Source organism: Pagrus pagrus (assembly GCF_965226575.1).
Source record: "Pagrus pagrus genome assembly, chromosome: 13".
Classification (NCBI taxonomy): domain Eukaryota; kingdom Metazoa; phylum Chordata; class Actinopteri; order Spariformes; family Sparidae; genus Pagrus; species Pagrus pagrus.
In genome coordinates this window covers 4,719,089-4,733,130 of record NC_140197.1, presented here as the reverse complement: position 1 = coordinate 4,733,130, position 14,042 = coordinate 4,719,089, and the positions used below count along the sequence as shown (strand labels likewise).

The following is a 14,042-nucleotide window of genomic DNA, read 5'->3' as shown; positions in this document are numbered from 1 at the left end:
CAAACAAAGAAAAAAATAGCAGCAGGAGGAAAATGGAAGAAATCTCATGAAGAGCCACAGAGGAGGGATCCCTCTCCCAGACAGACACACAGGCAATAGATGTACAGCATCTGTACAGCAATGTGCAGAACAGGTACAATGTATTAGGTGAATTTATTTAGCAACACTGAGTTTTTAAAAGACAAAACTACATGTGAGTCCTTTCTGCTACATTCACAGAAAAAAAATCTATTTTATACCATGGGGTGTTGATGATGAGTTCAGGAGTCTCATAGCCTGGGGACAGAAATGCTCTGTAGTCTGGTGTTATGACAGCAGATACCTCTGTATCTGTTGTCAGATGGCAGCAGGGTGAACAGACTGTGGCTGGGGTGGGTGTTGTCTTTTAGTAACCTTCGGGGCACTGTGCTGCTGGAAAACTGGTTCTTAGCATTCATGTGGAAACCACTTGACACGACCCACACACCAAAACGCCAGTGCAGGTAATTTAAACCTACAGTATCTCAGAGGATGAGGAGCAGTTTCTAAACCACTTCTCAGGAGGGAAACAACGACAAACACTTGAGGTGGACTAAGAAATACCAGAATTTCAGAGTGATGATAAAGTCCTATACTAATGAATCCCAGTGATAGATTAGTGTCAGTAACAGAAGGGTGCATGTAAGGAGACGAACAGGAGACAGAGTGATACCACCGAACTGCACAGAACTGACTCCACCCTGACCGAGGAGAAGCACCACTCCATTCTTCAGAGACATGCTCCACCCTCTGGTTTGATCTTTGTGGAGAAGGATTCACACTGCAGCTGGATAATGAGCCCAAACACCTTAAAGCTTTCACACAACTACTGAAGACCAAAGAAGACCAAGGAGTCCTGACTGTTCTGGACTCTCCTCCACAGTCACCTGACCTCAACCCCATTCAACATGTATGGCAGTACTTGAAGACTGAGAAAGCCAAGCAGGTTTTACACTAACTTGTGGAGTCCATGCAGCTCGAGTGCACACTGTCATTTAAGCAAAAGGGTGTCAAAGCATACATAGCTACATAGATATTCTGACATTCATAGACTTTTTTCAAAGATTCAAGTTTTCGCTCAAGCGGTCCAACTGATTCTATTACTTGTAAAGAAAAAAATTGTTTTGCAATCGGAAAAAAGAAAAGAAAAATAGGAATATCTTGACTGGTGGTCTCAGACTCCCACTGTGAAACCAAACCTGATATGTCTCATTATTATTACCTTTAAAAACACATCAGTGTCCTGCACTAGTGCACTGAGCAAAATCTTCACATCAAGACTTGTTGCTACAGACGTGGCCGCTTCAAAACGCCTTGGAAAAGCTTGTTGGGCTAAAGAGCATGATGCACCCTTGGAGCGGGACTGCATGTTCAACCAGGTGACCCAGTGTAACAACTAGAAAAAGCATTGCAACTCAATGCCTTGCACTGAAAAATTTTGAACATTTTAACTTCTAAAAAACGCAGAAAAAATGCAAAGCTCGGTGCAAGAGAGGAGTGCACGCCGGGTGCACAGTGTAATAAGCTTCTTATGGGCACAGTAGTTTACTTTTGACTCAATCCCACATACACCTGCCGTAAATTCTTACTTTCACATATTAATCCACCACTGAAATACTTTGAGTAATGTTTGCTAAAAACTACAGTGACCACCTGTTTAATCCCGGAGTGATTTTTGCAAAATAAAATGTATATCTGTGAGGCGTTTTCAAAGACTCATGCCACAGACAGGTTAGGGCAGTCAGGGGTATTGAGAGACGAAGAAACAATTGTTAGGGTTGGTCTTGTCCTGGAATTTGTTGAAACTAAGAAGAATATAGAATAACAGAACATAACAATAACATCAGCCACGTCCTTTCAATAAAATATAAGGCTGGTAGCATGCAAATACTCTCTGGTGTACTGGGGGGCACCTCTACCATGGGTTCAGGTTTTGTTCAGGTTTACGACAGTGCTTGTACTGCGATTAAGAAAGTTCAAGGTCACAGCAGAGTGGCATTTGAGCAGACCAGAGGGGATTTTTGGCCAAACAGAGAGCGACCTTTTATGACGTGGGCAAAAGGCTCATTTGAGGATACTTTGCTGTGATATTAGACATGCAGTCCTGCTTAAAGGGATGTTTCTGCAATTCATTGCTCTCCCATAAAGTTGGGGGACTTGCATGATGTGTTAAAAAAGAATGATCAGCATTAGGATGTCCCAACGTTGACATCACTCTCACACCTCTAGTTTGGTTCGTTTGGTTGTGACCAAGGATAAAAAAGATACAGATACATTGTTTTCTTGTTGTTTGGCCTGGTTCATGACACTGACACTGACATTTAACAATCAAACTAAGAGGAGTAAACATGAGGTTATACAGACTAACATGTAACTCATCGACTGGACAGCTTTCACACCAGCCTCAATGAGACTTTCATACAAACTTTCTATTGGAATATTTGAAGTCTCAAACTGAATCCGAGATAACCTGATGACAGATAACCCCGGTGTACCAGCAACTACAGGCATGTGTCGTGTGTGCAGCGAATTGACATGGTTGTTTAACATTGTATTGAGCTGTACTCCTGAACTCCTATGATTAACTCGTGATCATGAGTAAACAATGGGCTCAAGGCTGTAGGTTGTACATTTTAGAAATACTGAGGTTCTAAATTTAAGTCCACCATCCCCCAGAAAAATGTAACTAAAAACCATTTGTTAAGTCCCAATCCTTTTATTATTTGTATTGTTTCAAAGCATTTTCTTCATCATTAAACTGTCCAGTTTTATTTCTCATTCTAATTTACATTTTATTTCTCGACGTGTCTCCTGCAAAACATAAAGGTATTATCCAAACATTAACTATGTGTAAGCTGAGAAAAACTATTTTAGCATTGTGACTGCATCTGCAGATAGGCCAGTCAGACATATGAGAATTTTCTCACATGTAAACACAGATCAACCTTTATTTACTGAGCTAAAACTATAGTCAAACTGTGTCTGCAAGAAATACTGGAGTCAGCCTGTAATACCCATCAATGTAGAAAACAAATACAGAGAACGTGACCTCAGTGTTCTGACTGGCAGCTCCAGCCATGAGTGGGCTGTAGAGAAAATACTGCAAAGACCAGTCTGTCCTTTATAATAACACTCAAAATGAAATAACATTGGAAAACATAAGACTGGACTGTATGATGTTCCCTTCTGCTGTCTCATTGTCAGGACAAGAACATCTAACTGACCTCAGATGAATGAAAGCCACCAAATTACACTAATGAGTAATATCAACAATTAATGCTTCAGACACTTCAGTAATGTTCCTCCACCTAAAGCGCGTTCTCGATGCACGGGCACGCGCCTCGACACAAGTTGAACGAGCGACGGACACACCTCCCCGATGCCTCCTCCCCCTTTAATCCCGCGTTGCATGCTGGGAAGTCCAGTTTATTATCGTTTAGGAAAGATGGCAGACGTGCAGCCGCCACCCCTCCGGAGCCTGGATGATTTTCTCCTGAGCTCGGCCCGCTTCGCCGTGCCCGACGTGCGCGACCTGGACCGCTGGAACAACCGCATCATCAACAACCTGCTGTACTACCAGAGCAATTACTTCCTGTCCGCACTGGGCCTCCTGCTCATGGTGGGGTAAGTTTCATTATTCTGACGTGGCCCCCCTCAATCCTCCCTCCCATAGCGAACATACTGGGATGTGGAGTAAACACTGAACTTCTCTTTGGCTTCAGCACTTCATCACAGTGTCTTTGCAGCAGACAGAGATAGTCTCCATCATGACACAGCCTGGTGGCCACACACACACACACACACACACACACACACACACACACACACACACACACGCAGTAACAGATGAGAACACACTAGTTTGAATGAACTGATGAAGGTGACGTCTCCACACCTCTCTGTCTGTCCCTCTTCTGCTTTCTCTCTGATAAGGACAAACTGCTGCTCTTCATCGTCTGCCACCATGACAGGAGGCTGTCAGTTATAGGGAGTGACCACAAATCAGTTCTGTTACATCGTATACCTCAGATTAGAGGATGTGACATAATAGATCTGAGGTCACTTCAAAATGTAATGTTTGCAATTCTACCTCTACAAACAGACCGGAAACCAGAACACCAACTCTATCTTTATCCAACTACTTTCCACAAAAATGTATTTTTCAAAATGTGTTATTTCTTTACACACACACACACACACACACACACACACACAGATGCATTAAGGGCATATCGGCAGGGCTCAGACACCTCTCCAGCCACCAGTCTACACTCTGTACAGACTGGTCCCAGCAGGTCTTGAACCGGCAACCCTCCGGTCCCTGTGCAGCTTCTGCCGTCCCTAAACAACATTCAGAGTAATTCACAGAGCCACCTGCAGGTCCAGTGTGAAGGATTTAGGAGGATCTATTGGCAGAAATTGAATATCATTTTCATAATGATGTGTTTATTTTTCCATAATCACCTGAAACTAAGAATCATTGCGTTTTCGTTACCTTAGGATGAGCCTTTTATATCTACAGAGGGAGCAGGTCCTCTTCCACAGTCCACCATGTTGCACTGCCATGTTTCTACAGTAGCCCAGAACAGACAAACCTTAGGGAAGGGTCAGGCGAGGGGTTTTCAGTTGGTTACAATCTGCATCCTCAGCACTAGATGGCACTAAATTCTACACACTGGACCGGGAAGGTTGCTCCACACAGTGAACTTAACAGTAAAAGGTTTTTCACCAAGCGTGAAGAAAATGACATCCTTATTCAGTTTGGTGGCAGAAGCCATAGTCAGCCTTTGTTGCAGTTTCACAGGAATCAAGCAACCTCACTTTAGGATAAAGTGATAAAGTATACTGGCTTTATACTGTATTTTTGTCTTGCCAACAAATCCCATGAAAAGACCAGAGCAGTGTCCAAAATCATGTCCTGCTTCCTAAACGCCTCACAAATGTACAGTTTCATTTTTAAAGGCCACTGTTCAGCGTGGTTGCTATGGTTCTAGTGTGGGGAGCTCTGTATGTGAACGTATGTGTGAGTGAATGTAGCTGCTCAAACTTCAACGACACTTTTCCCCTCAAACTAAGGTGTGCTATGGAAATGTAAATTCACACATAATGCAATTATTTATACTCTTACTCAGTAAAATCGACCGGAGAAACTTTATGTTTGAACTTCATGAGAACAACTGATAATATGTAGCGTGAAGTTTGAGCTTGCAGATTAACCCATCATTGAAGTGTCTACAGCTGTGTTTTTTGTATTCCCAACACTTCCTGTGTGTCGCTAAATATCTGTTTTCTCTCAGGTACTTTCAGCCCTTCCAGTTGTTTGTCGGGGCAGTGGTGGTCACCTTGTTGTTCGTGGGCTTTGTCTGGGCTGCGGAGAATCAAGCTCCCATTCGCCGTTTCCGCAGAAACCACCCAGCAATCGCCTTGTTTGCCATTCTTTTGGCCAGTTACCTCTTCATATCAGTGCTGGGAGGCGTGGCTGTGTTCCTGTTCGGGATAGCCTTCCCTATACTGAGTGAGACAAGAAAACACACACACACACACACACACACACACACACACACACACACACACACACACAGAAGCAATTTTATTTTTGTACGCAGAATTTAATGTTGTGAATCCTAGACGGAATTTAACATGCTGCAAGCTGCTTTTGCATTCTGTGCCAAAATAAGGCACAAGTTTTTGTGTATACTTGAAATGCAGTGATAGCCAGAGTTTGGCATCTGTTCAGCTAGGTCTACAGATATGTATTTGCATGCACAACATTTGCAATAATGGCAAATTAAAACCGGAGCGGTCAAATTACAGGGAGCGTCTTACTAAAATATGATGACATACGCTGCTCAAAGAAATTAAGGGAACACTTCATCGTCACAGTGTAACACCAAGTCAGTTAAACTTCAGCGATATCGGTCTGTCCATTTAGGAAGAACAAGTGACTTGTGACTCAATTTCACCTGCTTTGGTATAAATGAAAGTGACAACAGGTGCAATGGAGAGGCAAAAGCAAGACAACCCCAGAAAAGGGAATGGTTTTGCATGTGGTGGCGACAGACAATTGCTCTCTCCGTATCCTTCCTGACTGATTCTTCTCTAGTTTTGCCCTCTGCTAGTGTCCTTGTCACTACTGGTAGCATGAGGCAGTACCTGCAGCCCAATCGGGTTGCACAGGTCATCTAGCTCCTCCAGGATGGCACATCCATACATCCTTGATGGTGCAGTGGGCCCTGGGGTCCTCCTGGTGCAGGATGATGGCTGGCCTCGTTTGGCCAGAGTGTGTAGGCAGTTCCTGGAGGGCATTACATGGAATAGTATATGGAATTGCATTTCTATAGCGCTTTTCCAGTCTACTGACAACTCTTAGTGCTTTACAACACTTCACACAACAAATTCATACACTGATGGCAGAGGCTGCTCTTCCCAATTTGGGGTTCAGTATTTTGCTCAAAGATACTTCGACATGCAGCCAGGGGAGTTGGGGATTCGCACCAACAACCTTCTGATTACTGGACTTAACCCTGTTGAGCTACAGCCACCCCATTGATGACTGTCACTCTCGTTCCCCTGACCTAAATCCAATTGAGCACCTATGGGAGGTCATGTATCTGTGCGTCCGACGCCACCAGGTACAGCCACAGACTGTCCAGGAGCTCACTGATGCCCTGATTCAGGTCTGGGAGGAGATCCCCCAGGGCACCATCTGCCAACTCATCAGAAGCATGCCCCGGGGTTGTCGGGAATGCATACAGGCACGGGAGGGCCATACACACTACTGAGTCACATTATGAGTTGCTCTGATAAAATTCAAGCAAGTCAGATAAGCCTGTGACTTAAATTGTTTTACTTTGATTTTCGGTGTGATTTTGAATCCAGTGGGTTGATGATTTTGGTTTTCATTGACCGTTGTTACGTCATTTGGTTTTCAACAGATTATACAATATACATCAGTGAAGATTTTCAATTGAATAATTCATTCATCAAGATCTGATGTGTGATTAAAGTGTTTCCTTAATATTTTTGAGCAGTGTATATTAAATAAAGGCCTCTCTCTAACGTAAACCTTTTTAAGATTGCTTCTCTGCAGTTGTGATGTATCACAGCCTGGACAGTATTTATGGATTTGCGGTAATTTGAGACAGAATGTCTGTTTAGTAAACCTGAATGAACCTTTAGGACTCAACTAGCCAGCGTTTTATTCCTTCTTCCCTGTGTGTCTGTCACTCCTTCACAGTGGTTCTGGTCCATGCCTCGGTGAGGCTGCGCAGCCTGAAGAACAAGCTAGAGAACAAACTGGAGAGCATTGGTCTGAAGAGGACACCCATGGGACTGCTCTTAGAGGCTCTGGGACAGGAACAGGAGGCTGGATCCTAGAAAGAAAGAGGAGGACGAGGTGTGCAGGGTGGGTGAAGGTTTGGGTACCATCTGATGAAATTGCAATGAGAAATGAATGTAAGGTGGGTGTGAAGATTGGTGAAGGAGAGAAGAAACATAGGAGAAGCAGATAATTACTGCAGGGCAAGAGGAAGGGCAAGAGGAAGGACAAAAAGAAATCTGAAGAACAAAGAGTCTGGAACAAAACAGGGGGGTTAGTTTGTTGTAAAAAGAGCTAATTGGAAGTCTACAGTGAAGGTAGGGTCTCATTCTGTTGTCCAATAGAAAAAGGACAGATGACATTTTTAGGGATTCATTATAATCAACAAAGGATCAAAGCATCCCTGGTCTGTTTTGCCAAACTTTGCACTTTAAGCACATTGTTTTTTTCCTTGATTTTGACATGATACAATTCTGTCTTTGCACTACATTCTGTACGTATGCAGTGTCATAGCTATATGGGTCTGTGTATGTACACACTGACTGTTTAGGTTTTGGTGTGCTCTGCCTACGTCCCTTATCTTAACATTGATCTGTGCTGCATTTTAACGTCTACAGAGCTACGTCAATAACGTCACAAGTATGAAATTAAAAGTCATAACATTCAAAAACAGAGGTAACTGTATGTGAAAAGGTTTAATATTTTGAGAATAAAGTTGTAATTTTACAAGAAAAAGTGACATGTGCTGTGCTGCAGCTGATCCTTCAAAACTGTCCAGGTATGGACTCGCACTTCCTGTAACTGGTTTATTCCAGTATCCTTTCCATCAGCACTTTGAGAATGAAGCTGTAATTCAGAGAAGAACCTACAACTCAGGCTCATGTTAAAACTGAGCCTGAAAAAAATGAAAAAATATCTTTATTGTAAAGATATTTACTTTTTGATAAAATTACAACTTTATTACCTTAATTTTACAACTTTGTCTTGTAACTGTGTATTAGAAAAGAGAATATCATTTTTTTCAGAAAAAAACAACAAACAAATGATGTTATGGCTTTTTCCAGTAAAATTACAACTGTGTTTTTTGAAATAATCTCCTTTTCGCAATTAAGATGCTACGCTCAAAACTTTTTCTCACCTCACAGTGGTTCTTATTCTTCATCATCCAGAGCCACGTCATTTATTTATTTCCTGCTAAATGACCCCTTCAGGGTCACAGTCCACAATGGTGGAAGACCAAAGTATTGATGCTGTGCTGTAGAAGTGGTGGTTGAAAAGAAGTAAAATCCTGTTCCATTGACAAGTTCGGATGGATATATTGAGCTGAGCAGATGGTGGTGATAGCACAGGCAGGACCAGAATCATAACACTCCTGTGATGTTCAAGTCGAGTGACCTGCATTAACTGACTTCAGATGAATTCCCTTTATCTTTTAGTGTTTATAATGTTTTGTGTCGTGTTGAAAAGTGACTTAAATGATGTGAAGTTGGAAGGTAAGAGGAGGGTTTATATGAAGTTTAGTACAAATCTGATTAGCGCCTTCAATCTAAGACTATGTGTTGAGCATGTTATAGTTGATGAAGGAACAACAGGAGCAGACATGACATATGAAGGAAACAAATCCTCTGCTTTCAACGAATCATTTTAGTAACCACATTTCTCAGCCTGTATTTATCCAGAATAAAAGGCTTCACTCACAGAGCTGCCCATTACAGTCCTCCACTGCTGGTCAGTGGGAGTTGCCCAGTCTCCCAGTGATGGCAACTGGGAGAAGCCCTACTGGAGCAAATGAATAACTTTGAATTTACCCATAATTCTTTTATAACTTTGTTACCACGAATAACCACGAGCCAATAAAGTTTGTTTGTCTCTGTGCCAACACTTGTGGTGACTGTAGTTTCCAAGTCTCTCCTTGTAATTTGCTCTTTCTAGCCATGCTCGGTTCAGGGACAGCATTGTCGGCCGGACGTTCTATCTCTTTGGTCCAGGCTAAAATACAGTTATTGGATGGACTGAGAGATCTATAGGGGCCCATGGGAACATGTCTATATTGAATGTAGGGATTCCCTGACATGTCCTCTAGCGCCACCATCAGGTCAAAGTTCTCAATCATCCAACAAAATATCTCATTTACTAGAGGGACTGCGACAACTTTTCATTTCCACACAAATCTCTTTCTGTCCAATATTTTAGTTTATTTTGGAGCTCTGGTTTTGTCTTTGTTTTCTACTAAAGCTTCTCTAACTCAGCAATTCATTTTCACTGTACTGCTGTTGGATCAAAGGACAGTTCACCAAAAAATTTAAATTCCCCCCATGCAGATGGAAAGTAAGGTGAAATTTCGTATTCCACAAAACATTTCTGGAGCTTGACAGCAAAACAGCATAACAGCAAGTTAAGTTGTGTCAAGCTGATGACATTTAACCCAGTGGTATATGATTTATGGGAAATGTTATTCTCTAAAGGCCTCTAAAACTGGAATATTAACAAGATTAAAAGATTTTCTTAAATAACTGCCCTTATCTAGACATATTAACTGACTCATATGACATATTTTGAAGGAAGTTTTCTTACTTCTGGGACAGAATCCAGAAGTTCCGGTTTCACTTTGGCTCACTAGGGTTTCCTTCAAAGCTGATGACATTTTCATCAAGTGTCAGCTGTTCTTTGTGTTCTTTATGTTTAATGCAAGCAAATGTTGGCCTGCTAACCTGCTAAACCAAGATGATGTACACGCTGAATACGAGTTGCTAAAAATCAGCATGTTAGCATCCTGACATTAGCATTCAGCTTACAGTGTTGGTGCTGGAGAATCCTAGGCCCTGATCACACAGAGACTCGTCACATTGAAAAACGCCCTGTAAAGCTTGTTCTGGGCAAAGCCGCGTGATGTGCCTGTAGAGCGGGGGGGAGTGCAGCTCTGTGCCTTGCATATATATTTCAACTTTTAAAAACCGCTAGAAAAATGCTAATGCACGGTGCAAGAGAGGATCAGACGCCAGGCACGCCATACCACAGGAAAACAATAGCTTCGAGGGCGATGCATCTCTAGCAACATATCTCGGTGTGATCTGCCTATTTGGTGGTTATTATTCACTTAGAGTGTCTGAAAAGCCCACATTTGCCACCTACTAAACCAGTATTGTTAATGGGATTTTAAACCCTCAAATCCGTTCCATAAACCCGAACACATTAAACCATTTTAATGTTCACACAAGACAGGTTGTATTATACAGTCCTCGGTTAATTTCCTGCTTTGTAGACCTGATGTAGGACAGCTGCTCTTTGAAGAATGATAAAAAAAAAACACTCCTGCATTGTTCTTGATGAGGTGAGGACATTTTGAAAACACTACTATGAAGGAAGAGGTTTTATAGCAAATCATTTTGTACAAGAAAATCTGTGTTAAGGTATTTGACAAACTGAAAGCTATTTTATTGTCTACTAGCTGCCTATTGTGGTGACTGCATTGTACTGCTTTGTTGAAACTGTATATAAAGACATGAGGAACCTGTTCTAAACATCTGTAGGTGGTGACCAACATCTACATCCTGTATTTAAGAAACGGTTTCCTTTTGAATGAGCTTAATTTCTTGGATGGTTTCATGTATTCTTCCTGTTTTTTAGACTCAAACATGCCTTTCTGTCTGAAGTGTTTGTTAAAATGCAGATGATGCTTTTGTTTCCATATGTGCATTTCTTTTATTAATCATATTGCTGATTATTGAAGGCTATGTGAGCATCATCTCTTATTGCATATGTGCCATTTTAGTTTCGATATTTGCCTGGTACAGTTGACCCGATGTACTTAAACAGAGCCACGTCACAGTGGCAGGGACCATGGCTGTTATAGGGTTTGATGTGACCATTCTGTTACAGGTCTCGCTGCCAGTGCAGCATGCCGCATGAGTGGTCTGTGTCAGCACTGCGTTGGCGAACACAAGTCAGGAAAAACACTTAAATCTCTCCTTTATAACTCTTGGTATTTACTGAATTATGAAAATGAGTGAATGCTTTTACTGGTGATCTCTCTGTACTGTATGTTGCCTTCCATTCAGCTAAATGTTTGAATTTTGATTCACCACCAACATGTCTTTGATTCTTTCGCCAAAAGCTTTTAATTACATTTATTTAAAACATTTTTTTCCTAAATAAAAATAATGCTATACTTCAGTGTGTATGGACTCCATCCAGATAGGCCTTGCAAGTAGCTAAAGTCAAAATGCAACAACTAGACATTTAGCAGACTCAAAATATGTACTCCAAATCCTCCTTCTTGAAGTCTAACTATATTAAAAGAAAAACAATTTCCAGGAAACCAGCTCATAAAGTTTGCATAATGTTCTGTCACATGCAAATAGCCAGCTAGACAGCTAGTTTACTTCTTTACATTTGCTGTGCATGCTGTGAACAGGGTCCTCAGGAAGCTTGTTCCATGGGTGGGGAGCAGAGACACTAAAAGTTGCTCACCTTGATCCTGGGAACACTGAGAAATCTTTCCCAGATGACCAGCAGGGTCTGGATCATTTGTATTATACGAGTAAATCAAGACCTTTTTGTGCTTTATAGACATGTAATAAGATTTTAAAGTCTGTCCTTTGAGACACAGGAAGCCAGTGCAGTGATTTAAGGACTGGTCTAATAGGACTCTGACAGCACCATTCTGGACGAGCTGCAGCTGTCAAGATTGTTTTGTATTTTTTTAAGACAGAAATCCTTTAATTATTTTTTATGACGATAGTAGGCTGATTTTATAATTGTCGAAATGCGGGTCAGATTCCGTGACCACAGGAAAATTTCTGTCTTGATATGAGGCATACACTGGGACCAGAGCAATTTGTTTAAACTGTAGATTAATTTATAGGCTATTGATTTCAATTTAAACCGCAATAGTGGGCAGCCAGACATTCTGCTCTGTCTTCACTACTGATGTTATATAAGTGGTGGCTGGAGTTCAGATTGAGGTGACACAGGCCACATGATGACACCTGAGCCCATTCCTGTCATTGCTTGCTGGAACACACTGCAGAGTTTACTACCTCAACAGCAGGTGGTGCTCTCTCTCAGGCACAAACATGTCTTAACAGGTAGGCTGTCAGTACTGCATTTGTGTTCTTTCTTCTTTTACAACAGCAAGTCCCAATGGGATCATTAGTTGATTAGAATCTGACTTGACTAAGTCAGAATAAAGGAACATCTATTCAAAATATTGCTACTACTGTAACTACCTACTAAGTCCAAATTAAGAGATACAGTATGTCAAAACTTTGAAATAGTAAGTCTCAACTCACAAAGCCTTAGACTTACCAAGTCGCTTCCTGATTTCTGGTAATGTTGTTCAGCTGAGTCAGACACACTTGTTGAGATACTCTGCTAGGAAGAAAATGTTCATACCTTTTAACATACGTCAGAAGTGGCTGAGATTGATAATCGAATACACAGGAAATAAAAGTATGCAATGTGGATTGTGTGGATCCTAAGTAAGGACTCAAGGTATAGAATGTCTGCAGTCAAGCACTGGAATACTTCAGCCTTGTATTAACTGGGAGAGACTCTTTGTGCACCAGAAGATGATGACAACACATACTTTCTGATTACTGTAGTAATGTGTTTGTAAACCTTCACTCTCAAAAAAATATAAAAAATTAAACTGAAATCCTGTTTTTATTGTAATCACCAAACCTCTATCCTTAATTATTCCCACTGTTGCTTCCATGAGTGATGAAATTGGAAAAGAAATAATAAAGACAACAGAAACATATTTATTTACAAGTGGTTAATTCAAGTCTGTATTACTCAACCAAACCATGATCCTCGGGTACATGGGTTGTGCGAGCTGTGCCTCTGCCAATAAGCTGCACTTGAACACACAGCAAAGTCTACAGCTGATGACCATCTAGCTCGTATGTTCTGCTTCTGTGTGAGAGGTAATAACGCTCCATGCCATCATGTAGTTTGTATTTGTCATTCAAAAAGGAAAACTAATCAGTGTTCTTGACTCTTACTAGCATGGCCGTCTCTTATCTAGAATATGTCTGATAAAGTAAAGTAAAGTAGCACATAGCCCTGAAGAGACAGAGAGGAAAAACAAGGAAACACAGCACTAAATGGGTGAAATCATACTACAGCGCCAGGCTCATGGGGCTTTCCCTTTCTTTTTCCACTTCTCTTCCTGTGATTTGCTTAGCTGAACAGCCAATCAGAGTGATTACTGTCACCAAAAATCGGCCAAAACACTGGCCACTCTATACCACAAGCTAGCTTTAGTACAGGGCCTTGGGTCAGGTATCAAATTACCATTTCTCTCCTTGATTCTGTACAACTTCTGTACAAAGTTATATTTAAAAACAGTGCAGTTTATTTTTTTTTATGGTTAAAAACTATATCAATTGTTCTCACTTCAGCATGCAAGAGCAGAGTGAATTCAGACAGCCTGTTCTCACTCCCAACGTGTCAAACACAGCAGCCTGGTCAGTGGGCCACACTTCTAAGTTTGACGCTGTAGTTTCCCTCCAGCGTCGCTTCTAGAAGAGTGAGCAGAGCATCACAGGTTGGAGCTGAAGGTCACAGTAGCTTACAGAAGAGTGTAAGTAACATTTTTTCAAACCCGTCTGGGATCTCAGGGCTTGGATGATGTTGGACAAGCTGTATAGAGTCATTTTTTTTTGGGGGGGGTTGTTTTTTACGTTCCCAGCTGCTTCAGTTG

General features: G+C 41.5%; 1 protein-coding gene across 1 annotated transcript; it reads left to right on the top strand.

Annotated features, from left to right (window-relative positions):
• The first annotated feature begins 3,458 nt into the window (after nt 1-3,458).
• On the top strand, nt 3,459-11,504 carry praf2 (PRA1 domain family, member 2). The gene is made up of 3 exons (XM_084371411.1): nt 3,459-3,642; nt 5,316-5,533; nt 7,256-11,504. The coding sequence occupies exons 1-3, from the start codon at nt 3,464-3,466 to the stop codon at nt 7,393-7,395; spliced, it is 537 nt and encodes a 178-aa protein (XP_084227537.1). The 5' UTR covers nt 3,459-3,463; the 3' UTR covers nt 7,396-11,504.
• Nucleotides 11,505-14,042: the final 2,538 nt, after the last annotated feature.

What these genes read in the sequence shown, in the direction of transcription:
- praf2 (XM_084371411.1), top strand. Translation starts at nt 3,464, where the DNA reads ATGGCAGACGTGCAGCCGCCACCCCTCCGGAGCCTGGATGATTTTCTC. An exon ending in GGCCTCCTGCTCATGGTGGG is followed by an intron (nt 3,643 to 5,315) that starts GTAAGTTTCATT and finishes GTTTTCTCTCAG; the next exon opens with GTACTTTCAGCCCTTCCAGT. An exon ending in GATAGCCTTCCCTATACTGA is followed by an intron (nt 5,534 to 7,255) that starts GTGAGACAAGAA and finishes ACTCCTTCACAG; the next exon opens with TGGTTCTGGTCCATGCCTCG.